This window comes from Gymnodraco acuticeps, unplaced genomic scaffold (genome assembly GCF_902827175.1).
Source record: "Gymnodraco acuticeps unplaced genomic scaffold, fGymAcu1.1, whole genome shotgun sequence".
Classification (NCBI taxonomy): Eukaryota; Metazoa; Chordata; class Actinopteri; order Perciformes; family Bathydraconidae; genus Gymnodraco; species Gymnodraco acuticeps.
The window spans coordinates 101,545-129,119 of NW_022992234.1; the positions used below are offsets into that span (position 1 = coordinate 101,545).

A 27,575-nucleotide genomic window follows, 5' to 3' on the forward strand; every position below is an offset into this window, starting at 1 on the left:
AGAAAAGTCCATTTTGAAAAGCTCATGCAACGCCCTGATTATGAGTCGTTATTCAAGTAAAACCCGTTTTAAAGAGTTGCTTTCCAATGTGTCAAAGATGTTAGTCGTCGGTGTGAAGTGTAGGTCTACTATACAGTAAATTACCTCTAATGTTAAAAAACTAAAATGGCAATAGGTTTCACTCATTTCATCTTTAAAATCTAAATATGCATTTCCTTTTGCCAAAACAATCACTGATGGATGTTAGAATGTGTCTCAGGGTCCTGATTCAGTTTCTGATTTTTCACTGTCCTCTAGTGGGGGATCTTAAGTGAGACACATTCAGGCTTCATCACTCAGAGAGCTCCCTCCACTGTCTGCTTTAAAGGGTCAGTTCACCCAAACTAAAATACTTATTTCCCCCTTTGTGACAGTCTGTCTGTTTTCCTGTTTTATTTTCAGAAGTGTTCCCCCCCTGTCTTATGTCTGTGTCTGCTTCCTGTCTCTGTGTTTTCCCTCCTTTTTGATTTTTGATTCTGTTAAACGGGTATCATTGTGTTTTTTCTGCCCTGCCTAGCTCTGTCCTGTCCTTTGATTCATTATGCATGTATTTAAGTTCTGGGGATGTTAACTGGCATTTGGCTCATCATGCATATTCATAATCTAAAGAGGAAGTAAATCTATTTTCAACAGCCTGATATCCGTTTTCTGCTCATTGGCGACAGAGGAAAGGCATCTTTGAACACATCGTTCCTCCTTCACTGTGAGTAGAAAGAGTTTATTGATGTAATGATTCTGTAAACCTCCTGTGAACATTATTTAATCTGACATGTTTTATAGTCTCACAGAGATGAGAGGAGCAGCTATGAGTCTAACTGCAGCAGCGAGTGGATTAGTTGTCTTCCTGCTCTCTGTGTCAGGTACTGTACTTCTACACTTACATTCATCACATGAACAGAGGGGATTCTGGGAAATGTGGGACTTGTTAAACCAGGTCTCATGTGGGAATAAGTGGGATGGATTTGTGTAAAAGTCAAACCTAGCAGAAACATTTAAAATGTAATTGTGTGTAGAATTGTAGAAACTCAAAGACGTCACTAGTTTTTTTGATGGATATTCTGAAGATCTTGTCGTGCGTTGCCGCTGTCCTTTGCTCCAATCATCTGCATCAAATATCAGTTTGCTTATCACTTTAACAAGCGTTAAAATGAGAATATAGTGTACTGTTCCATCCTCTCTCTGAAAACATTTTGCTTTGTTTTTTTCTTAAGACGACTTCAAGAATCTCCAGCTCTGTTTTTATTAAGTTGAAGTGATTTAGAGAGATATTCTTATTCTAAGTCAAAACATATTGACTCAACTCTTATCGATCATACCTCTGCACCAAACCCTTCTAGTTCCTTCTCTCCTCTCTGACCTCAGTGTTATATTTCCACGCTCTGAGTTTAAAGCAGTCTTCTTCTTTTTCTAATCTGTATATCAGACAGAAGCTGCTCACGCCTCAGTGCTCTGCATTCATTGTTATTGTTCACACTGACCTCAGCAGCAACCTGACCACAGAGCAAACAGAGAGGGAACTGGACAAGAAAAGCACAGACTTGTATAATTAAAAGTATTCCTAATCTTGTAATGTTCATGCAGGCATGTTGACACCTTGTGTTTTGACTTCTGTTCTACCCGGTTTAATTCAGAAAGAACAAAGTCATACATTAGTATTGGCAGCAGTTATAAACTGCCTTAAAAGGAATTAACAGCTGACGTACATGTGCTCCTCTTCTCTTGCATCTCTTCAGAAACTCAACTATGATAAATACATGATATGATTCTTATTTTCAGTTCAGCTCTAGTTAGTTAGATTCATGTTCAGGAACATTTTTATAATGTCTGCTGATAATTTGATCTTGAAGCTTGTTCTGGTTACATTAACTCCATTAACACATGTGTAGTTTGATTGACTTCTTATTAACTAATTGTTAATTTAAGTCATTAACTTTCTAGTTTCTGATGTGCTCTGTGTTTCAGTGGTTCAGGGTCAGTATGGCTGGGGAGTGACTTACTCTTCTACTGAGATCTGTGCAGTGAACGGATCAACAGTGGAGATAAGATGCAGCTACACATACCCATCTACATTGAAAGGAAGTGTAAACACAGCACAGAAAACATTCTGGTTCACTAAATGGAAAGATGCTGAACCTGTAGATGTGAAAACAGACTCAGAGTACGCAGGTCGTGTAGAGGATCTCTGTGAAAACAACACCTGCACTCTGAGAATCAGAAACCTGACAGAGAGCGACTCAGCTGAGTACTGGTTCAGGTTCACAACAAACCAAGCAGATGGAAAATATGATGGTTCGACTGGCGTCACTTTGTCCGTCACAAGTAACAATTCTCAATGATATGTTAATTATTTATTAATGTCTTGGATATAATAATAATATGCATGTGTTTTTATAGTTTTTGTCTTAAATACAATTCCTGTTCCTTTATAAATCCAGATCTCCAGGTCATATCAGATATATACTGGCTGTCTTGTCAGAACAGTTGTTATCAATCTTATATTCCTTCCTACATCTGGTACAAGAACGGACAACTAATCCAGGGAGAAACATCTTATTATATAAGCAACCCGAACAAGGCAGACAGTTATTCCTGTGCTTTGAAGGGACATGAGGACTTTCCCTCTCCTCCAGTGTGTGAGTTTACTCCAAAGACTTATATTACCACATAAACATCTAGTGGCGTTTTATATTGAACTATATTGGTCATTTTTTACTCCTGTTCAAATTATTGCTGAAAAAAATATGTTTTTATTTTTCAGGTGTCAGAGGTCAAACCTGCAACAGAGTGACTTACACAGAGAGAAGCATCTGCGCCCCCAAAGGATCATCAGTGGACATTTCCTGCACGTACAGCAGCTTTGAAGACAATGTTAATTCTAAGTTCTGGTTCAGTCCTGAGCGTAGTCATCAGGGACAGAATCCCTCTCAACCTGAGGACCTTAGTGAAGACTCCCAGTATGCAGGTCGTGTTCAGATCCTTGAGACAGAGAGAGGACGCTCCACTCTGAGGATCTCTGACCTGAGAGACTCAGATTCAGCTCAGTATCTCTTCAAATTCAAAACACCAAGCTTTGAATGGAGGAGTGATTTACCTGGTACCACTCTGACTGTCACAGGTACTGATCAACACTCACTGATGTAAATACACAGTACACAGTATTGCTTACTGACCTACTTTCAGACCTTTTGCTATACTATTGTTTCTTGTTCTAACGTCCAGCTCTCCAGGTGCAGGTGATCAGAGCAAAGGTCTACAACTATTCTACTGAGGCAGAGCTGAAGTGTCACAGCAGCTGCAGTCCAGCTGGTTCTCTGAACTACGTCTGGTTCAAGAACGGAGAGAAAATCAAAGCAACGGTGATATCTTCTTATAAAGGCTTGTTTCAGCCCAGAGACAACATCTCTTGTGCTTTTGAAGGACATGAAGACTTCCAATCTCCTGCATTGTGTAAGTTTACTAATATTACATTACATTACATTGCATTTAGCTGACGCTTTTATCCAAAGCGACTTACAATAAGTGCGTTCGACCAGGAAGACACAACCTTGAAGAAAACAGAATCATATAAGTACATTGGGCTTCATAGAGCAAAAACATTTCAAGTGCTACTCAACTGGCTTTAGATAAGCCAGCCCTTTATTAGTATATAAGTGCTTTGTTAATAGTTCTATCGCTCGAAGTGGAGTCGAAAGAGATGAGTTTTCAGTCTGTGCCGGAAGGTGTGTAAGCTATCTGCTGTCCTGATGTCAATGGGGAGCTCATTCCACCATTTTGGAGCCAGGATAGCAAACCCACGTGTTTTTGCTGATGGGAACTTGGGTCCCCTTCGCAGCGAGGGCGCAGCGAGCCGTTTGGCTGATGCAGAGCGGAGTGCACGTGCTGGGGTGTACGGTTTAACCATGTCCTGGATGTAGGAAGGGCCAGATCCATTCGCAGCATGGTAAGCAAGTACCATTGTCTTGAAGTGGATTCTAGCAGTTACCGGAAGCCAGTGAAGGGAGCGGAGGAGCGGAGTGGTGTGGGAGAATTTAGGAAGGTTGAAGACCAGGCGAGCCGCTGCATTCTGGATGAGCTGCAGAGGTCGGATGGCACATGCAGGTAGACCAGCCAGGAGGGAGTTGCAGTAGTCTAGGCGTGAGATGACGAGAGCCTGGACCAGAAGCTGCGTCGCTTTCTGGGTCAGCTGGGGACGTATCTTCCTGATGTTGTAAAGCGTGTATCTGCAGCAACGGGTTGTAGCAGCGATGTTTGCAGTGAAGGACAGGTTGTTATCTAGGGTCACACCCAGATTCCTTGCAGTCTGAGTCGGGGAAACAACAGAGGTGCCGATGTTGATTGTTAGGTCAAGAGTGGGACAATCTTTTCCCGGGAGGAAGAGCAGCTCAGTCTTGTCAAGGTTGAGCTTGAGGTGGTGAGCAGACATCCACTGAGAGATGTCAGCTAGACAAGCAGAGATGCGTGCGACGACCTGGGTCTCTGAGCGGGGGAAGGACAGAATTAATTGGGTGTCGTCAGCGTAGCAGTGGTAAGAAAAACCATGCGGGCTAATGACTGATCCGAGCGAGTTTGTGGACAAGGAGAAGAGGAGGGGACCAAGAACAGAGCCCTGAGGGACCCCTGTAGTTAATTGACAAGGGTCGGACTCGGACCCTCTCCAAGTCACCCTGTAGGTACGGTCTTTCAGGTATGAGGTGAGGAGGGAAAGTGCAGAGCCTGAAACTCCAAGTTTTTGGAGAGTGCGAAGGAGGATCTGATGATTCACCGTGTCGAATGCAGCAGACAGGTCCAACAGGATAATGACAGAGGAGAGGGATGCAGTTTTGGCAGTGTGCAGTTCCTCAGTGACAGCAAGGAGGGCAGTTTCTGTGGAGTGACCTGCCTTGAAACCAGACTGGTGCGGATCCAGAAGGTTGTTCTGATGGAGATAACAGGAGAGTTGTTTAAAGACAGCGCGTTCAAGTGATTTAGACAGGAACGGGAGGAGAGAGACAGGCCTGTAGTTTATAACATCAGACGGGTTGAGAGTGGGTTTCTTTAGGAGAGGGTTTACTCTTGCCTCCTTGAGACTGTTTGGAAAGTGACCAGAAGTTAGAGAAGTGTTGATGAAATGGGTGAGAAACGGTAGAATATCAGGAGCGATAGTCTGAAGGAGGTTTGAAGGGATAGGGTCCAGAGGACAGGTGGTAGGGCGGGCAGAGGTAATGAGGGTAAGAACCTCACTTGGAGAGAGAGGGGAAAAGGAGGTCAGTGTGTGGGTGAAAGGAGGGTCTGGTGACCCAGCGGTGAGTAGAGGTGAGTCAGAAAAAGAAGAGCGAATATCATCAACCTTTTTTTCAAAGTGTGTAATAAATACACACTGACATTACAATACAATGACAAATTCAGACATACTGGAGTCACCGAGGTCTTCTAAAGTTCATTACATCAATTTAATTTTCATACAAGCGACTAACAATAAGTGCAGACAACAATAAAGATACAAACAACAAGTGTCCTACAAGAACATTAGCTTGCAATAAGTCAAACATGTTAAGTGTGACAAGTGTTTACAAATGATGTCCAAGTCACTGTTCACAGTGTCTTTTAAACTGCCCAGTGCTCTCAACAAATATAAATATGACTATTCAAAAAGTACTCTGTGTTTTATGATGGAGAAAATGTTTGCTGTCCACGGCTGACGTTAAATCGACCGGACTTCTTTCTGCGGATTGATATGACTGCACATAGTCCCTTGATCCTCCTTAACAACAATCATGTTATCCTTAGCAGCGTTCTGTTAGCGAGTATTAACAGCCTCTGAAATATCCAAATTCACCAATCAGAATCGAGTTTTCAACTAAGCCTTGTAATAAAAGGAGAAGAATGTGTGGGGTCATTGATGTAAAAAAGATAAATAAAGACTCTTGTTATTGGCTGCCAGTTTACAGGAATCTAACACAAGGATCTCACAATATATCAATAATACAGAAAAAAAGTCAATTCAATCATGTGTGATAACATGTTTTAATATTTGAAATACTTTCCATTTCCATACCCTTCCTCCAGATGCTCCAAAGCTTCCCTCTGTGTCAGTGAGTCCCTCTGCTGAGATAGAGGAGGGCAGTTCAGTGACTCTGACCTGTAGCAGTGATGCTAACCCAGCAGCTAACTACACCTGGTACAAGGAGGATGAAGACTCTCCAAAAGCTTCAGGACAGATCTTCAACATCACTGACTTCAGAGCTGAACACAGTGGGAGTTATTCCTGTGGAGCCCAGAACAAGTTAGGACGTAGTAACTCCACCTTTCATCTGATTAGTGTAGCAGGTAAGTTCTCCACATTCACCAGACCTGATTCACTTTGTAATATGAAGCAACCCAAGCATATTCAACATGTCAGTGTTCAGGGAGGATCCTCCATGGTGTCAGAGGTGGATCACACTGACTATGTGATGTATCAATCAAGCAGTTAGAAGTATCACATATGTGTTCATGTTTCTAGGGAGTTCAACAATGATAGTGAATATCATCGGGACGACTCTGGGGGTCTTGATTCTGATCTCTGTGTTTCTCCTGAGTCTGTGGATGAGGTACAGCAATATAAATTCATCAGTTTAAACATCCTTCTTTCGTGTTTTAGTTTACTGTTATGAAATAAAATCTGTATTTGTTGTTGTCCTTAATCCAGGAAGAAGAAAGCTCTGCGCTCCACCACTGAAGCACCTGAACCTGAAGAGATAGAGGTGAGAGAGAGCAGACCTATTGACAAAATGTCCCCTTCCTCAAAGCTATACTGTGGCTCATAAATGCAATGTGAAGAGAACTTGTGTTTAAAGACAACTTCCTGAGTTGAAACCAGTAATGAATTTAGCCACAAAATAATTAGCATCAACTTTAAAATATGAAAAATGTTTTATAAAATCTTTAAGTATATACGGGTTTCATGAACGAGGGTCTAATTGTGTCTTCTCTCTCTTCATCAGTTGGACTCTGATCCTGAGTATCAGAACGACTCACACACTGCAGCACAGACAGAAGACACAGAGGAGCAGGAAGACATGGTGTGAAGTCCAGTCAGGTTAGAGCCTCCTGCATCAGATCAAACAGGCCCACTCCACATGTAGAGTCACAGTTCCAGCTGTAACTTCACACAAAGTCTCTGTGATTGTCTTCAGACGCTCACCTGATGGAAACAAAGAAGAAGGACGTTGAAATGTCCCTCTGGAGAGCGAGGCTGTGCAGGATGTGTGCAAAGTGGATATATTCACGTTCAACTCTTAAAGTTTTTTATTGTGAGTTGTCAGCAGCAGCTTGTAGGTAAAGAAGAATGTGCTGCTGTCAGCTTGAAGTGAATCATGTCGAGGTGTCAAACATGATTTATCGTTAAGACCAGCCGATGGTCAGGTGCTCTACATTACTGCTTCAACTATGTGTACATGCTTATTTGTTATATGCAGAGTTGTTGATATGACAAAAGTCTAGTCAAATTGTGTTTTTTAAATTCCACATAATAAATAACTTTGAAAAATCCTCATCAGTACCTTGGTTAATAACTATCCTGGCTGACAGAGCCAGTTAAGTCTATTTAAAACAGCGAGAGCCTAAAAACATCACATTTCACTCCATGTAGTTTAGAGTGGGGAGGTGGAACTTCCACCCCGCTGCGGAACCCGTGGTGGGACCCCTGAGTCAGACGGTTCGTCTTGGCAACGCTTCATATCGGTCGGCCCGGGAGGTAAGAGACACGCAGGGTTACCCCCACGCAGCACACCCTCCCGGCCATCAGAGTCGAACCCGCAGTTTGGAGGAACCGACCGCCAGAGCACCGGCACGTGGACCGGGGGAGAAGACCCTCTGATGGCGGGTCGCGTTTGCCATTCGATCAGTGAGGTCAGAGGAGCAAAATGGACAAAATCCGTTAATGTACGGGTGAGTTGGGGGGGGGTGAACGGCTGGACAAAGGCCTTGGGGGGGCACCCGGGACCGGGCAGTGCCCCCGGTAGAAGGAATCGGGTGAAACGGGCCAAAACCGGAAAAAAAATTATAAATAAAAAGAACCAGGCAAAAGGGGTGAAAATGTAAAAAAGTGTCCGAAAATAGTGCCTCATAATGCGGGTAGAGTCCCCTGTCGACTCCCCTTGCATTCCTCCAGAGTCAGAAAAAGTCTGAGTTAACTTTTTGGAGAACCATAAAAAAGGGCTAAAAGTGATAAAAATGTATCCGAAAATAGTGCCTCATAGTGCGGATAGTGTCCCCTCAAACTCCCCTTACATTCCTCCAGAGACCAGTTCAAAAACTTAAAGTTTGGTAAGAACCATGCTGGGGGGTCTCTAGGCAACAAATTAATCCGAGCCAGAGTGCACATGGAGCGGACACATTCCTCCATGAAGTGAGACAGCCGTTTTTTTTCTGAGTCCTCTCAAAAACTGGGTTTCCGATTTCGTGCGGACAGTAGTCTGAAATGGATGAATGAATTTTTTTGACGGAGAAGGGGAGGCTTGGTTTCCTCCCCGTTGTAAGTTGCAACGGGGAAGTCGAAAAGTGTCCGTGGCTTCGGCCGGAATCGCCGACAGGTTGAGCTTTTTTGAGGCCCTTCTCTGTTGGCACTTAGTCGTTTTTTCAAACTTCATTTATGATTATTTTAAGATATAATTGACCGTTTTCTTTACTTTTTTCTTCTTTCCACGGGATGGAATGGATGCATGGCAGGCCGCCTATGAGCTCCCAAATTCGGCCTGGAACCTCCAGGATTTGTGGGCTAAGCTCCATAAACTGACAAAGTCACCCAGAAATGTCACTTTTATAGCCCGAAAATATATAATACAAATACATTTAAATAGTAAAAGGTACAATTGTGCTCCGAATTACCCGGAATTTGATTTATATAGCCCCATGATAGTGAATAAAAATAATTTTCATGGAAAAAAGTGTTAAAACGCCTGATTAAAGCATATGCAGGACCCCAGTGAGCTCCAGACTATGTGCATTGTGTTTGGGAACCATGTTAATGATAACATAAATCATTTAAATGCAAAATAATGATTAAAAATCATTTTTAGGGGGACAACTGTGGAGAGGAGCCTGAAAATGACTCTCCAGCACCCCGGAGAAGCAGGTTGTGAGACCCACAGAGTGCACCCAGAGAGCTCCTTGCAGCACATGGCTCTTGCACCCAGAGAACAGGCTGCTTCATCTCACGTTATAACCCAGGAAAGGAGCTTGAATCGTGGGTACATGAGTGTTAGAAGTGCATTAAACTGTTTTAATTCAAATGCACATTTGACTGCACAAACAGCCGGTCATATGGACAGGAAACTGTCCATTTCGTCCACATTTAACTCATGAAATGTACAAGAAGATAAGTACAGCAGAGTCACCGCTCTTAGCAGGGTCTCAGACTCAGGCACATAGGCAGAGATCCAGGGTGATGCACAAGGCTTTTCTACCCAGCAATAAGTCTCTGAAAGGCAGGGGAAAGTGGTGTGAATAGAGGGAGAGAGTACCCAGAGAGAAGCGGGGTGTGAGACTCACAGAGACCCAGAGAGCTCCATGCAGCAGGTGGCTCTTCCACCCAGACACATTAAAAAGCAACACAATCTACCTGCATTGCAATTACTCTAAACGTGTAATAACGTGCTTTAACCAGTAGGAGGTGCAGGGTTAAAAAGCTGTCAAGTTTACAGTGTTACCAAAATAAAATATACTGCTGTTTCCGGTTTAGTTTACGACGGATATATTTAGTTATTGTTTTGATATTTGTAACACAAAAGCGATGGAAAAAACCCACAGCAACACAGAAAAGATGGTCTTAACATGACCCAGAGGTCTAGTCGTTAATAAAGAATAGTTTCCGGTCTATTCTGAGGCCCGATCTCTGTAGATAAATAAAGAACTACGCCAGATGTGTAATATTGAATGCAGCCGAACCATTTATTACAATGCATTCATGTGATGACTTTCAAACAGTAAAGCAAGCACTGCTGAATAAAGTATGATTTTATCTTTTACGAAACGTTTTTCATATGGAATGCAGTTGGAGGTCAACCAATCAGGCCATGTTCTTGCAGATGAATTTCATCTGTTGCCATCAGGGCGTAGATATGCTCTGCCTCTACCTGCTCTACTAGACTAATCGCTTTTCAAAATCATTCATCCCCTCTGCACTCAAACTTATAAATTCTTGGTAGGTTTTTTAACTTGACTATTTATTTATTGTGATGCTATGAAACTACTTATCGTGTAAATTGGAATGATCCACATCTCTGCCCCCGGGTGTATCTATCTGTGTGTTTTTCTTCCTGTATGTTCCTCCCTGTACATGACATAAGCTGCTCACAACCAATTGCCCCTCGCGGGATTAATAAAGTTGTTGATTGATTGATTAGTTATTCAATGTTTTCTGATATAATTCAGGTCACTGACTCAGAGGAGGCGGCAGCTGTAAACGGAGTGGATGTTGGCGTACTGATCGTCACAGAAGAACGGGAGCCGGCAGCCCTACCAAGGAATATTGCGGATGTTGCTGTGATCCTGGAGGGGCGCATTGTTTTGCGCAAGCTGCGAGATGTACCAACCGGCTTTGCTGTGCTGATGGGCATACTTTACAGCCTCAACATTGATTAACCTAAGGGACTGAAAAATACCTTTGAGGTCATTCAGAAGGTAATCATGGACATTGGGGGAGGCACCTGCTCTGCTCGGGCTCATGGACTGCGAAACAAATTGCTTCAGGGCACAATATAGAGATGTGGTTCCCTTCCCTGTCTGGGTTCCACCTTAAGGTTATTTAATGTGGTTATTTGATGTGCTTCACAACTCCAAGGCAGCCAGCAAGACTTATTCTGTTCCAGCTAAACTGCATTACAAATGTTTAACAATTTCCTTTTAAACAGGGTGCTGGATTTTCCCTCTGTTGTTAATTTTGGAATGATATGTTAGCTTGTTATTTTATGAAACGATAATATATTTGTCAAGTATAGAGTGCCAGAGTGACGCGTCCTAAAACCCGGAAGTAAGCTGCACATGGGTTCCTTCCAAGCCCCCAGGAAGTGCGCCGGAGTCTGATGAGAATATTCGTGCTGGTCAAACGGCGGTACTACACTTCCTTTAGGTTGCTGGGCCCGGAAACACTTTTTCCCATTGACTTACATGGGGAAAGAGTGGTCTGTAACTCGTTGGATAATTTTTTTTAAATTAAATAAACTACCCAGTATGAACGTTTGTATAGCCCTTATTAAAAACATTCGTTCCTCAAGTTGTAAAAATGTGCTAATAACGTTATTCTGAGAGTTATTTCCCTCTGCATTATGAACGCGCATCTAACCCACGGGACCGCGCTGCCCGGCACGTTCATGTTACGTGTTCAGTACTACATGAGTTTCTCTTTACCCATGGAATAACAACGGACCATATCGCCTTACTGCCAGCCCACGGAGCTGTAATAATGGATATATTGCACATGTTTGCTGTAATTCATCATTTGTAAAATATTATACTACATGGGCTGTATGATGTAAATCTTGTACCGTAAATGTTGTATTAAATAAAGTTAATATTACCGACGTAGATTAACGTTCCTGTAGCTTCTTATTGCACTTGCAATTGTTTTAGTTACTTGTGGGCTAACATGAATAATCAGTTACTATCCTTTTACTCCATCACATTTCAAACAGAAATAGGCTATTGTTATTTTAACTCCACCACAGTAATCCATCATCAGCTTTACTTTTTAGATAAAGTTTTAACTCACAATTGATCATAACAGGCTTCAATATATACATTTTTATATATTACCAAGTGGTTTCATGTACAACCCATACAAGTATCATGCTAAATGAAGCTCTGTTGCTTGGATATCACTAGATCCTGATGTCAGCGTAATATAAAAGTACGTAACGATTGATGTGTAACTTAGCATAATTGACTAGCTAGCCGCTAGCTGCTAACTGCCGCCTCGTTAATATAAATCCAGTACCATGCTGTCATGAACATGCGGTGCTGTTACGTGTACGCAAATTCACGTGCTTAATGTAAACGAGCCTTTTGGGCGGTGTGGTTAAAGTTGCGCATGCTCTATGAGTACACATACGGGTACTTCTCAGGCATGCCGGGTAATCTGTGACGTTTCACTCTCTCAAAAGTTGGGCCATTTTGTCATCATGCGCCATTGAGCAACTCTCATAGGAATGAATGAGGCCCCGCCTCCCACGCTGTATCCAGTTCTTATTATACATCCATGGTTCCTTCGACAAAAAGCAATGCAATTTCTCCATAGGATTTTGGAAAATAGTTCGAAATAAGGTCTGTGGTTGACACACGTTTAAGAGACAGGTCACGTTTTGTTCAGCCGGATAATCTCCACGTCTACCCTACTTTTATAATTTTCTAATCATAAATATAATCGATAGATTTATGATTGATAGATTTATGATAAGAAAATTATGAAAGTAGGGTAAACATGATATTATCCAGCTGAACAAAACGTGATCCGTCTCTTAAATGTGTCTCAACCACAAACCTTAGTTCAGCTATTTTCCAAAATCCTATGGAGAAATTGCATTGCTTTTTGTCGAAGGAACCGGAAGGAGTTTACTTCCGAGTTTTAGGATGCGTCACTGTGGCACTTGTAGAGTTATATTTGTATTTATTCATGTTAGCAAACTATGGATAAGCTTAAAATGGGAATAATTTGGGTAAAACTGTGAGCTGGATTTGGGGCCTGTTGACATGTGTTTTGAGGACAAAGGAAGATGGGGGAAGGTGAGAGCATGTCCTGATTTGCATTCAACTTAGATCTAGCTACCGTGTTTGTGATATTAAGAGAGGTCCCTTGGGTTTCTCTGGTGCTTATCAATAGTAGCAGTTAAGTGAATACTGTTCAAACAATACCTGTGTTTGTGTTTTATATTGATTTCTCTGTTTTATCCTTTCATAAATGTAAGGACTACAAATGGCTATAAACATTCTGGGCTGGTTGGAGTAAACAGGGTTTTATTGCTCTGTGGGGGAGGTGTAGGTATGCAGGCCTTGAGACCTTTTGTTGTAAAGTGAGCCTGTTTGGTTTCCTGCTGCGTTTCCTGCTGCGTTGCGTCTCCCAAGGAGATGACCTGAAAAGATGACCAGCTGACCTAACACCAAACCCCTCCTTCTTACTCTGGTATATATCCGGTGGATCCCTGGCGTTCGGCCTCTTCTTCACATGCTGCCCTCGGGTGAAAGTAGCTCTGCAGTATGCGAACGAGTGCAGGAGTAAGCCGGCATTACTCCTTAAGCATTGCAATATAACTGTAATATATCATGTTGTATTGTAATGATTGTATTGCATTGTCATATTGCCATTAAAGTAGATTATTGTTAAAGGTTACTTTGTAGATATGGATTCCTTCCTGTATTATAACCAGCTTCATAGGAACGCGCGGAGATTTGAAAAGCGGATCAGATATCCCTTTAAATCTCTAACAAAATGGTGACCCCGACGTCTAGAGATAACGAAGCTGAGGAAGAATTCAGACGCTTTCAAACATCTCAGACAATCAGCAGGATTCTGCAACTCTGCAAATAAGGTAAGCAGACGATGAAAGTCGCCTGTCTGTAATTGGATACGCTAAAACTTTAGGATTGTCTGTAGGCGTTTCACAGTGTTTTTATAGTTTAAATGGAATATACAATGCATATTTTACTATGTTAGGAAAGTTATATACAAAACGTAAACGTTGATCGACAGGTAGACGAAAGTCCTGCGTGACGTAAAATAGAGCAGTTTGGCGTGGATCTGCAGGTAGATTATTCCTGAGTGGCGTAGAGATGGTGCAGTTTGTTATGCAAGGTTTGATTCCTGCACGACAAAACCTGAAAACTCGATATATCAGATCGAGTCGCCGTTTAAAACTGGGGTTTAAATAACAGACCAATGCTAAAAGCTTAAAGCCAGAGGTCTGTTATATATTAAACCAAGGTAGAGCGTTTCCCTTTGTCTGGAAACTTCTGCTGCTGCCATCTAGTGGCTGAAAGGGGGTATCACACCCTTGAAACTTCTGCTGCTGCCATCTAGTGGCTGAAAGGGGGTATCACACCCTTGAAACTTATGCGAGCTTAGAGTTTAATCATTACATTGCTGGCCGGTATTGAAGACGGGAAGCACGTTCCCAGTATATTAATTATAACTGATTTTGGTAAACTGGTACAAAACAATAAGGGATTGAACATTTTTTACAACGACAGCACCAGGAGATGAGTAAACTCAAGAATCTGTAGAGTGTAAATACATTGTGAAAAACACATTTTACACTCGAACTGTTTGCAAATTTAGACAATATAAATAAATGTTCAGAAAGAAGACATAGGCCTACACTTGATTCAAATGTCATTACTGTGATCCGATTGGTGTGCTCTGCAGGTTTACTATTGTTCGAAGTAACAGTGGGATTTAAAATGAGAGAAGATATGGAGATGTTCTTTCATAGTGTGTGGAATATGTGATGCTGGAAACATGTAAGTATTTCAGAGTTGTGTTGGGTAAATATGTAACAATGGATGAAACAATTTTTGGAGTGAGTTTTTGGAATATCATAAGTAGACATTAATTATGTTGTTTACATGGCATTTAACAACTAAGACAGATAGTATGATTAGAAAGAGACAGAGTGGAAAGGGTTGGATTTATTTAACATCAGTGGGCTAGACTTCTTATAGGTAATGTGTACCGAGACCTGGACTCCCACTCTGAGTTAGAAAGGCTTTGATCCCGACCCTCCAAGCAGACAAAAAGACCTAACCCAACAGGAGACTCCTCCTTCTCCATCGTACAGACAGAGAACCAGAGCTGAACCAACAACAACAACAACAAGACTACATCAAGACTGCAGCCAGAACTATCTCCACCTGTGGCATCCAGAACCAAACCAGCATGCTGACAAAGAGGCAAACTCTCATCGGTCCCTCAAACAGGACATGAAGTTCCAAACTGCGCCGCGAGATTTGGCACAATAGACATGAGAGCAGAATCCGCCCTCCATAAAAACAGCAGAGAGACTGTAAAGGAGGAGTGCAACAACAGTGGCATGATGGGGCTGCAGATGTGACTGGGCCAATGGCTGCCTACAAAAGTTACAGTGGATGGATTCAACAGCTGATGGACTGAAGAGAAGACAGAATCAGAGGAGTTGGCATGGTCGATTAGAAGTGAGGAGGCCGGGGTCACGGCTTGAGAAAACCAGGGGAGGAGGAAAGGAGAACGGGAATGAGTGAGTTACACATAAACACACTTATTCACGAAACGCACATTTAAATAACTTGAATTAACTTCATAAATACGTAGAGACAGAAAGATTTATTAATCATTTGGTAAATTAAAAAATAGCAGTAAAGAGGAAACTATTAAAGTAAAATGATAATCATCCTAAAACACACTGACAGAGTAGAACCATATTCTTCAATATTTTCATCATGTTAACAATTCATTCTTTAAGACATTTGTATTCACGTGTGAATAAAGTAGTGATCTCATTGGTTAGGAACCACTCTATAGGACAAATCTTTGTTTGTATTAATGGCTAGTGCCAAGCCACATATTAAATTCCAATCTAAAGTGTTGATTTCACCATTGTGGCATAGTTATTACCAGACTTCGGTTTTAAATCCTTGATAAAGGAGGGAGTAATTGTTGCATGTTCGGACACCCAAGGTTCCACACACTGCTAAAAGACTTTAACATTGTTTTTTAAGTAGACCAGAATTATAATGAGCTATGAAATGCAGAGCGACACAGATCCTAGTAATGTTTTGACTCAAGATAATAGTTATGTACACAAGTTTATAGTTGAAATCGTGACATATTTTTGTAGACAAAGGATACTGGCCTATGCTGAAATGTCAAAGTCTCTGCAGAGCACGACACATGGCCAAAAAAGACGGAGACCAACTGACCTTTGACCCTGACCGACAGTGTAACTTGACAAGGCACTGTGGATGACTGACTCTGGGGTGAACCTGACCAAACTTGACATGACAACCAGACAGTGTGAGTGTGAATGTATGCCGGCATGTGATCAGTGTAACTGCATGATTCTAAAACAATAACTAACCAAGCATGTTTTTGGACTAACATATTATTTTGGAGCTCCAAGGGAAACGAGAGGTTTCCTAAAAATTCCACAAAAAGGGGAAACCGCACATGTGATATTTTCCTCTCACATGAGTTGGCGGTTTGCAAATGTAAAACTACAATCTGAAGATTCTGTTTCTTTTAGGCCTGAAGGACGGAGAGGAACACTTCTTTTCACTGAAGTGTTCACTGTGGAAATAATGATGATAATGTTCGTTATGTCCCTAACCAATTACCTGACAGTTTTTGTTCCCCTCCCATTACAGGCTTTTGTTACACATGATTTCATGTGTAAAAAGGGGGAGTGAGTATAATGTATAAATGTCAACATGGCTGTAAAATACACAATTTAAATTTTTCTTTTAAGGATTGAGCATTGAATGTAATTAACCTGCTCCATATCTGGGGATAAGATACTGTTTGATGAATGTTGAGATGTTTCTAAATATTGATTTGAATTATAACAGGTAACAAAGAAGCAGTGGCCAAGGGGCTACTGTGAAACCGAAGAAGTTGACCTGTGATAGTTAAACAATTTTGTAATATTTTAACAGACATTAGAGTAACTGAGGTTTGAAATGTAGAAAGAACATATTACAGTTAAAGATAAAACATAGTAGTGTATTGAGACAGAATTTAATTTAGACAACATCATGTAACTAGCCTGGTAAAGGAGTAAAAGCCATAGACTTTAATCCATAACATTAGTGTGTTTCTTTACCAGAAACATTAGCAGTTCATATTATATTTGGATTTTAAATAGGATTTCATTTAAAAATAAACACGGAGGCTTGTCAGAAATTCAGAGCTATTGAAATATGTTATTTAGTTTACCTAAAGATGTTGAGGTTCTTATTTAGTTGGCACAATCCAAGTATTAAGATTCTGAAGCTGCACTGGCAGATAGGAGGTCTACAATTAATTTGGAAAACCTGTTCACAGACGGCTGTTGTTTCAAGACACCCCACCAACAGGCTCCAAGTGGGTCAAAACAGCTGAGCGTAGGCTTGAGGGAGTTGTATCAGATTTCTCCACACAGGTCACTGGCGCCAAAAGGGGGACCCGAGGAGCACGAGGCCGACAGCAGAGTTCGTCTGGCTGAAAGTCATCAGGACAAAGTGGCTCAACCCCAGGCTCTCCGACCCCGACCGAGTGACCCAGCGGACCTCTTATGCCGTCTGCCTGGGAGAAAAGGGGGACAGCTCGTACCACGGGAGCCAGTGTGCGGCGGGGAAACCACCTACTAGGACCAGGGGACGACATCAGGACGGACGTGGCCTTGGCAGACGTGGACTACTTCGGAAGCAGCAGACTGGAGGAGCAGGACCCTGGAGACATCTCTACAGCATCGACCCGGAAGCCGCCATCAGCGGGCCGGAGGACGAGGAGGAGGAAGACATCTCTCTAGCAGGCAGCCCAGAAGCTGCTGTCAGCGGATTGGGAGACAAAGACACGGCAAGCCAGGACGGCACAGGGGACGGCGCAGCAGAGGAGTCTACTTCGCTCTGATCAGTTCTACCCGTGAAGGGAAAGCTGCATCTCCCCCTCCCTATTAGCTGTCCTTGTGGGCTATTCCTCCGAGGGGGGGGGGGGGGGCTGATGATTCTAGCACTCAGCTACCCCCTCATGGTTCCTTCACTGCCATGGAAAGTGGTGTTCTGTCTCCATGAAGGTTTCAAGTACTCTAAATACCAGCTTCGGATGGATTTACGGACACAGTAGAAAAGAATGACAGTGGGTATATTTCAAAATGCCTTGTCTAAGTTTATCTCTGGAGAAGGAGATAAAAAGGGGGATTTGTAGAGTTATATTTGTATTTATTCATGTTAGCAAACTATGGATAAGCTTAAAATGGGAATAATTTGGGTAAAACTGTGAGCTGGATTTGGGGCCTGTTGACATGTGTTTTTGAGGACAAAGGAAGATGGGGGAAGGTGAGAGCATGTCCTGATTTGCATTCAACTTAGATCTAGCTACCGTGTTTGTGATATTAAGAGAGGTCCCTGGGTTTCTCTGGTGCTTATCAATAGTAGCAGTTAAGTGAATACTGTTCAAACAATACCTGTGTTTGTGTTTTATATTGATTTCTCTGTTTTATCCTTTCATAAATGTAAGGACTACAAATGGCTATAAACATTCTGGGCTGGTTGGAGTAAACAGGGTTTTATTGCTCTGTGGGGGAGGTGTAGGTATGCAGGCCTTGAGACCTTTTGTTGGAAAGTGAGCCTGTTTGGTTTCCTGCTGCGTTTCCTGCTGCGTTGCGTCTCCCAAGGAGATGACCTGAAAAGATGACCAGCTGACCTAACACCAAACCCCTCCTTCTTACTCTGGTATATATCCGGTGGATCCCTGGCGTTCGGCCTCTTCTTCACATGCTGCCCTCGGGTGAAAGTAGCTCTGCAGTATGCGAACCAGGGCAGGAGTAAGCCGGTATTACTCCTTAAGCATTACAATATAACTGTAATATATCATGTTGTATTGTAATGATTGTATTGCATTGTCATATTGCCATTAAAGTAGATTATTGTTAAAGGTTACTTTGTAGATATGGATTCCTTCCTGTATTATAACCAGCTTCATAGGAACGCGCGGAGATTTGAAAAGCGGATCAGATATCCCTTTAAATCTCTAACACACTCTATACATGTTTATACAGATTTGGTTAAAGGCACAACTGTTCATTGTTTATCCACGTAAATATTAACCAGTACAATATCTGTTTGCTGAACTGTAGCATGTTTTTAAGTTTGGCTTGTTTGCAGTTGGATAGATGTTTCAAAGAAAGGCGTTGCCTTTAAACATATATTACTCGAGGCATAGTTCGTTGTTCTATTAATAATGTGCTGCTGATGTTCCGCCTTGAGCTACTGCACTTTCAACAAAGTTACTACATTATGAATAAATGTATGTTTTTGGTTGTTAATTGTTTCAGAAATTCACTTCACCAGTTTGAAAATGTTGGATTCGGTAGCCAGAGCAATTGTTAATTCAAAAAAGTTTTCTGAATTTAAGATTGCTAGACCAGACAACTTTCTATGTTCACTGAACATAAAGTCAAGTTTAAACAACTTTAATAACTTTGTTGGTACTGCTAAAACGAATAAGTTGATGAGATTTAGGGTAGTCTATCAATTGAACTAATTATTCTAAGTTTAAGACACTTAAGGGTGAGTTGAGAGAATTTGAGAAAAGTTGTTGATGCAACAAAAATATTTGTTCATTTGACAAAAAAAAAGAAGTTCACCGAATGGTTTTCTTGCTTTATTTAGAGTCCTGTGAACTTGGTTTTTTAAGTTGGAGAAACGTAATTGAGAGTTGAAATTACTTGAGATACTTTCCTGGCCCTAATCAAAATTTTAAGGCAACAGGGTTACAAATTATTTTAAGTTGAGTCAACTTTTATTTGTTTACAGTGCAGGTGCTGGGTTAGCATCACTGCTACAGGTCAGAGTCACTGAACTGCCCTCCTCTATCTCAGCAGAGGGACTCACTGACACAGAGGGGAGCTTTGGAGCGTCTGGAGGAGAAGTGTTTAAAGTTATTTACTATAGGCCTGTCTCTCTACTCCCGTTCCTGTCTAAAACACTTGAACTTGAACACTTGTCTTTAAACAACTCTCCTGTTATCTCCATCAGAACAACCTTCTGGATCCGCACCAGTCTGGTTTCAAGGCAGGTCACTCAACAGAAACTGCTCTCATTGCTGTCACTGAGGAACTGCACACTGCCAAAGTAGCATCCCTCTCCTCTGTCATCATCCTGTTGGACCTGTCTGCTGCATTCGACACGGTGAACCATCAGATCCTCCTTCGCACTCTCCAAAAACTTGGAGTTTCAGGCTCTGCACTTTCCCTCCTCACCTCATACCTCAAAGACCGCACCTACGGGTTACTTGGAGAGGGTCCGAGTCCGACCCTTGTCAATTAACTACAGGGGTCCCTCAGGGCTCTGTTCTTGGTCCCCTCCTCTTCTCCTTGTCCACAAACTCGCTCGGATCCAGAGATGGGGACTCGAGTTTGTGACTCGGACTCGAGTCGCACACTTAAGTCGCACACACAGAGACTTCAGACTTGACTTGGACTCCTGCTCAAAAGACTTCGGACTCGACTTGGACTCGTGTTTTGGGACTCGTGAACAATCATTGTGTTTTCTATTTTTGGCGTATTAAAGGTGGGGTAGGTAAGTTTGAGAAACCGGCTCGAGATCGCTAGAATTTGCAAATACACAACCGGAGAAAATCTGCCACTTCCTCACAGAGCCCCTCCTCCAACACACACGAACGCGCACATGACCAATGAGGGCACGAGATAAGTTTGTGCCCCGATGGGAGGCTGACAGGCAGGTAGGCCATCCAGTTATTTTAGCCGGGCCGGCTATCTGGATGTTAAGAGCATTCCATGGAATATAACAAAAAGTGTATCTCGAGCCGGTTTCTCAAACGTACCTACCCCACCTTTAACATTAATATTAACATCATGGTAACACCATGGCGACCGGCGGCACACCTGCAGACACAACACATCACGCAGAAAACCCTGAAGAATTATCACTGCACCCGCCTGAGGAATGTTCTGATTATGGGAGACATATGAGACACATGGAGGAGTCTCCACTGCCCCCCCCCCCTGTCAACGCCTTTGAGGATACTCCGTTCACCCTTTCACCCTCGCCCACCCTCCTGGAGATCGATGAACACACAAAGGAGATACAGAGGGTTGGCACCGATTCCTTCCTGGAGTTCAAAGACCAAACGAAGGCGATACGCAGGGCTGGCACCATGTCCCTTACCCCCGCTCCTCAACGACGCCCACCAAAATCACCGCGGAGACGCGCACCATCTCCCCCGTCCTCATCACCGCGCCTACGTCAACCACCTCCCCCCCCTGGCAGCATGTCCTCTACCCCCGCACCATCTAGCCCGTCTCCATCACCGTGCCTACGTCGACCACGTCCCCTCCCTTCGAGGGGGCATCTGCAGTCTCCGAAGCCTGATAAGGATGTGTGTGTACAAAACACAACAAACTCTTACTGATATGTGATGGGTCCAGGCTCAAGGGCGTATGGCACTCTCAACTCTTTCCAGGACATGTCGGGGCCCTGCCTGCCAGTAGCTTTGCCGATATCTGTGTTGATAGGTAATAGATTAAGAGCAGTGAATCATAGAAACAGGCGCTCAAACGTTTGTGTGAGTGTATCTAATTTAGCAGTGATTCCATGTCAGCCACAGCTTGTTACAAAAAACATGACTGATAGTGTGTTTAACAAACTTAAACTAGCTTTATTAAATGTCAGGTCTTTGGCAGGAAAAAACATTTTTAATCAATGATTTAATCACTGAGCACAATCTCGATTTTATGTTTTTAACAGAAACTTGGATTGAACAAAATAACAGTGCAGCTGTTCTTATCGAATCAACCCCTCCCAACTTTAGTTTTATGAGTCAGGAAAGAATGCATAAGAAAGGGGGTGGAGTTGCTATTCTGTTCAATGATTCCCTTCAATGCAGGAAGACATCGTATGGAAACTTTGATTCTTTTGAATATGTGGCCCTTCGGCTGAAATGCTCCTCTCGAGCTCTGTTCCTAAATATCTATAGACCACCCAAATACTGTGCAAGCTTTTTTGATGACTTTACTGAACTGCTGTCTATAGTGTGTATTGACTTTGACCGTCTAGTCATTGTTGGTGATTTTAACATCCATGTTGACAACCCCCAGGACAGAGGGGCTAAAGAACTGTTTTGTGTTCTTGATAGCTATGGACTGACTCAGCATGTGACGGAGCCCACGCACAATAAGGGGCACACTCTGGACTTAATTATCTCAAAGGGTCTGAATATCTCTAAGGTTGTGGTGACTGATGTTGCACTCTCTGACCATTCCTGTGTTTTCTTTGAGAGCTCTATTTCTGTTCACAAAAATGTTCAAAAAGAGGTAACCACAAAGCGATATTTAACTGAAAATACTAGGGAAATGTTTACTCAGAATTTCTCTTCCACACTTGCCCCTGCTAACATCTCGGTAAATGAGCTAGTAGATCATTTTAATTCAAAAATTAAAAATGTTATAGATGCCATTGCTCCAACTAAGGTAAAGGAAGTGTCTGGCAAGAAAATATCTCCATGGAGAAAGGCCATGACCGTGAAAACAGAAAAAAGAGAATGTCGAAAAGCTGAACGCAGGTGGCGAAAAACAAATCTCCAGGTTCACTTTGAAATCTATAAAGAGAGACTTGGCCTTTATAATTTGGAATTGAAAAACGCACGACAATCGTTCTTCTCTGACATCATTACCAAAAACAAAAACAACGCACGTGCCTTGTTTGCTACCGTCGACAGACTAACTAACCCCCCAGTGTCAGTAGCCTCTGAATTTCTATCCACCAGGGCGTGCAATGATTTTGCCTTTTTCACTGACAAAATTCAGAAAATCAGTCAGTGCCTCTGCATCAGGAACAGCAAATGTGTTGTCCCTATCTCCACTTAACATCAATTCAGACATCATGACACAATTCCATCAGATTAATGATAAAAACCTAGAGGACATTATTCAACTTCTGAAATCCTCCTCCTGCTGCCTTGATATTATTCCAACAGGATTTTTCAAAGATGTTTTGCCTTGCATGGCCTCAGATCTACTTCATATAGTAAACAAATCTCTTCACTCAGGTATTTTTCCACAGGCCCTGAAAACTGCAGTCATTAAACCGCTCTTAAAAAAGAATAATCTAGATGCTTCAGTAATGAACAATTACAGGCCCATATCAAACCTGCCATTTCTAGGTAAAATCATTGAAAAAGTTGTTTTTCAACAGTTGAGTAATTTCTTGCATTTAAATGACTGTTTTGATGTGTTCCAGTCAGGCTTTCGTCCAAACCACAGCACTGAGACTGCTCTTGTAAAGGTCTTTAATTACATCCACTTAAACACAGACAGTGGCAGAACTTCAGTGTTAGTATTATTAGATCTCAGTGCTGCGTTTGACACTGTTGACCACAGCATATTACTAGACCGACTGGAAAACTGGGTGGGACTTTCGGAAACAGTTCTGAATTGGTTTGAATCCTACTTAAAGGACAGAAACAACTTTGTTTCTATAGGTAAATACACATCTGAGTTGACAAATATGACATGTGGGGTTCCTCAAGGCTCCATCTTGGGGCCTCTTCTCTTTAACATCTACATGCTACCACTGGCTCAGATAATGAAGAACAACAAAATAAGTTACCATAGCTATGCAGATGACACACAAATTTACGTAACAATTTCACCAGGAGACTATGCTCCAATTCAAACACTGAGTAAGTGCATTGAACAAATCAATGACTGGATGTGTCAGAACTTTCTCCAATTAAACAAAGATAAAACTGAGGTAATGGTTTTTGGAGCCAAGGCAGAACGTATAAAAGTTAGCGCTGAGCTTTAGTGTGCAATGTTCAAAACAACAGATAAAGCCAGAAATCTAGGTGTAGTCATGGACTCTGACCTGAGTTTCAACAGTCACATTAAAACAGTTACTAAATCAGCCTACTATCACCTAAAGAATATATCTAGGATTAAAAGACTAATGTCACAGCAGGATTTGGAAAAAACTTGTCCATGCTTTTATCTTCAGTAGACTCGACTACTGCAATGGTGTCTTCACAGGTCTCACTAAAAAATCTATTAGGAAGCTGCAGCTAATTCAGAACGCTGCTGCTCGAGTCCTCACTAACACTAAGAAAGTGGATCACATCACTCCAGTTCTGAAGTCTTTACACTGGCTTCCTGTGTGTCAAAGAATAGATTTCAAAATACTGCTGCTGGTTTATAAAGCACTGAATGGTTTAGGCCCAAAATACATTTCTGACCTCCTGCTAAATGATGAACCATCCAGATCTCTCAGGTCTTCAGGGACTGGTCAGCTTTCTGTCCCCAGAGTCAGAACTAAACATGGTAAAGCAGCGTTCAGTTATTATGCTCCAAATATCTGGAACAAACTCCCAGAAACCTGCAGGTCCGCTGCAACTCTGACTACTTTTAAATCCAGGCTGAAGACTTTTCTTTTTGTCGCTGCTTTTAATTGAACTATTCATATCTTAGACTGCACTGTAACTTTTATCCATGTATTTTTTCTTTTAATGTTTATTTTATTAGCTTTTCTTTTTAATGACTGATTTTAAATGCCATTTTCTTAATCTCTTTCATTTTTTGTAAAGCACTTTGAATTGCCTTGTGTTGAAAAGTGCTATATAAATAAACTTGCCTTGCCTTGCCTTGCAGCTGTACCGCTTGTAATTAGGTTCAACTATAAACACTTCGAACAAAACGCCGGCGGCACCAACAAAAGTAGCGCACACTGCAAAGTCTGCAATATAAAAATCAAGGATGCTGGTGCAACAACGTCAAATTTCATCAGGCACTTGAAAACTCACCCGGAGAGGTCAGTCACATTAACGCATATGGACGGTTAGCAAACATGTTTAGCTCAGCATCAGCTATGTAATGTTAACTTAGCTTGCTACTAGCTTTGTAACTGAATATTTGAAAAGATGAGTGAATGTTTGCTTGTCACACTTGTTTGCGTTGAGTGGCGTTGACATCCAACTCTTGACATGACATAAAAAAGGTCGGTAACGTTAATCATTACGTTCCGCTGCCACCATACTGGCTAACGTTAAACGTAGAAAAATACATAGTTACATATATACATAAATACATCTGTCGGTTCATAGGCAGGTTACAGGTTTATTGTTGACCACGTAACGTTAATGTTACAGGTTTATCAGGTTACCATTACACTGGGTTTGAGTGAGAGGATAGAGGAATATGTTTATTTATAGTAGACTTAAAAGATGTCATTAGAGACCCAGTGTAATTAAACAATACGGTTGCAGAGGTCAAATTTTAACATTTTTGTCCACTGGCCAAATGGCTAGCCTAGTGAATGTTGAAATGTTACCAGCCACTCAATAGATTGCCATTGTTATTTTTGGCTGGTGCGTGCAACATACAGTACCAGCCACTTGCATGATTTACCAGCATTTGGCTGGTAAATGGTGTTAATGGTAGATATCTCTTTTGGAACAGGTCATGTTTTAATATCACCAGTTCAGTATATTTCAGATAATATTGCAGCAATAGTTTTTTAGTTGCAAATGGCACAGAACAAATATTTATTTTTAAGTACTTTTAACACAGTTTCCCTGCGGGGGATTAATAAAGTATTTGTGATACTGATTTCTGATTCTGACTTTTCTTTTTGTCGCTGCTTTTAATTGAACTATTCATATCTTAGACTGCACTGTAACTTTTATCCATGTACTTTTTTCTTTTAATGTTTAATTGACAGCACTGTAACTTCTATCCATGTATTTTTTTTTTTAATGTTTATTTTATTAGCTTTTCTTTTTAATGACTGATTTTAAATGCCATTTTCTTAATCTCTTTCATTTTTTGTAAAGCACTTTGAATTGCCTTGTGTTGAAAAGTGCTATATAAATAAACTTGCCTTGCCTTGCCTTGCCTTGCCTTGCCTTGCCTTGCCTTGCCTTGCCTTGCCTTGCCTTGCCTTGATACTGATTTCTGATTCTGAAGTGTTTTGCTTATAAGTTGTTCGCATTTAGCTAAAGTGTGATGTTTTTCCTCATATTGCATTGCAATAGTCTGTTGTGATCATATAACAAACAACTAATCAGTACTGATACTGTATGCTAATAGATATAGGAGTGATAATAATACAGTAAATGCTTTGAATTTCTTAGATATAGCTGTGCAGTATTCTTAAAGGGGTCGAGCAGACTGATGGGTGAGCCACAGCTAAACCTGGAGACCCTGTACCTCTGACAGTTACAGCCGTTGTCAGTGGTGTAAAGTAACTAGTAGATTAACTGAAGTACTGTATACTTGTGTAACATTAATTCTACTCCACTACAATTCTAAGGTGAATCGTGTACTTTGACACCGCTACATTTATGTAATACCTTACTTTACAGATGTGGATGAATGATGTGAAATATAATCAAGTGTTGAATCAGACTTTAGTTCCACCTCCTGGAGTAAATCCACAAGCTACCCTGCAGTATACAAAGTCATTCAAACTAGCTGCACCTTTACCAGCTTTGAGAACACTTTAATGATCAATCATTATAAATCATATAATACATATTATTCTGAAAGAGGCAGATCTGCATAATGAGTACTTTTACCTTTGGTACTTTAAGTATATTTAGATGCTGTACTTTTGTACTTTAACTTGAGTAACATTTTGAATGTAGGACTTTTACTTGTAACAGAGTACTACACTCTGGTACTTCTTCTTGTACTCAAGTACAAGATCCGAGTACTTCTACCACCTCTGGCGGTGGTCCAGCTCTATATTGAATGATGACTCCCACCCTCTGCACTCAGAATTTAAGCTTCCTCCTTCGGGCCAGAGGTTAGTTGTCCCAAAGTGTAGAACAAAGCGGTATAAAACAGCTTTATTCCGGCAGCCATCGCACAAAGGAATAAGTCGTAGCAGTGTCACACAGATGCCTATTTATTAATTTATTAACTTCAAATGCCAATGTTTTTACTACTGACCTTTGTTTTTAGATGTGACAGAACAGGGTGTACTTTTACTAGAGATGTGTCTGTTTTCTGTGTTGTTTTTAGAATATGTGTCAGGATGGACCTGTTGTCTTTATATCTGCAACCTAAATCTACCTACGGGTACCAATAGATACCCTGATACCAATAACTATGAGTGACATCCCTCAGAATAGGTAAGCATCACAAACAATGAGTGGCATGCCATCAGCTACGTTTCAGCATCTCTGACTTGGAGGTCCTTGCTGACTACGGTCTTACAGTCTTTATTTGTGTTGCACAATTTACCCAGTCGCTTAAATATTCTCGTTGAGTTTTCCCAGCACTGTATCTGTGGATAGTTGGAGCTTGAAACGCAGGCGCTCCTCCAGGTCAGGAAAGTCTCTGAGCGGTGTGTTGGAGATTTAGATGTTTGAAAGCGCTCGGGACTGCTCCGCCAAGTTACCTACGCCATCAGGGTGCTGCATTCAGCCAACACACTATCCCATACTTTATGGTTGCTTTCAAGATTCTGGAAGCATTCCCTCAAGGCTTGATGGAGTGAAAGTAGCGCAGGTTTGGACATTTCAGAGGTGTTGATTTAAGACAACAGTTGACCACAACATTTAAATGTAAAATGTACAGATCCTAAAATGATGTTAGCCCGTTTCAGATTGACGTGCTCCTTGAATATGATATGTATAACCCTTACAAATTAAGGCAATATTAGCTGCTAGGTCAAATCACATTTCCACCCATGTTTCTACCATGCCTGTATCCATTTCCGTCCTGCTGATGTAAACACTGACGTTTGCTGCTGTGATTGGTCGAGAACCATTTTTTTATGCAAAGCATACGCGAATTTTAATTGGCTGACTGGACGCCTGGCCCCTCCTTGCGCCGCGCTCA

The 27,575-nt window shown here is 41.7% G+C and overlaps 2 protein-coding genes across 2 annotated transcripts in view; one reads left to right on the plus strand and one right to left on the minus strand.

Annotated features, from left to right (window-relative positions):
• Positions 1 to 27,575, minus strand: part of LOC117539891 (B-cell receptor CD22-like) — an 82,806-nt gene that overhangs the window by 31,514 nt on the left and 23,717 nt on the right. The window lies entirely within an intron of this gene.
• Positions 711 to 6,491, plus strand: LOC117539890 (B-cell receptor CD22-like). The gene is made up of 7 exons (XM_034206244.1): positions 711 to 742; positions 820 to 899; positions 2,002 to 2,358; positions 2,475 to 2,672; positions 2,798 to 3,154; positions 3,259 to 3,486; positions 6,085 to 6,491. The coding sequence occupies exons 2-7, from the start codon at positions 830 to 832 to the stop codon at positions 6,489 to 6,491; spliced, it is 1,617 nt and encodes a 538-aa protein (XP_034062135.1). The 5' UTR covers positions 711 to 742; positions 820 to 829.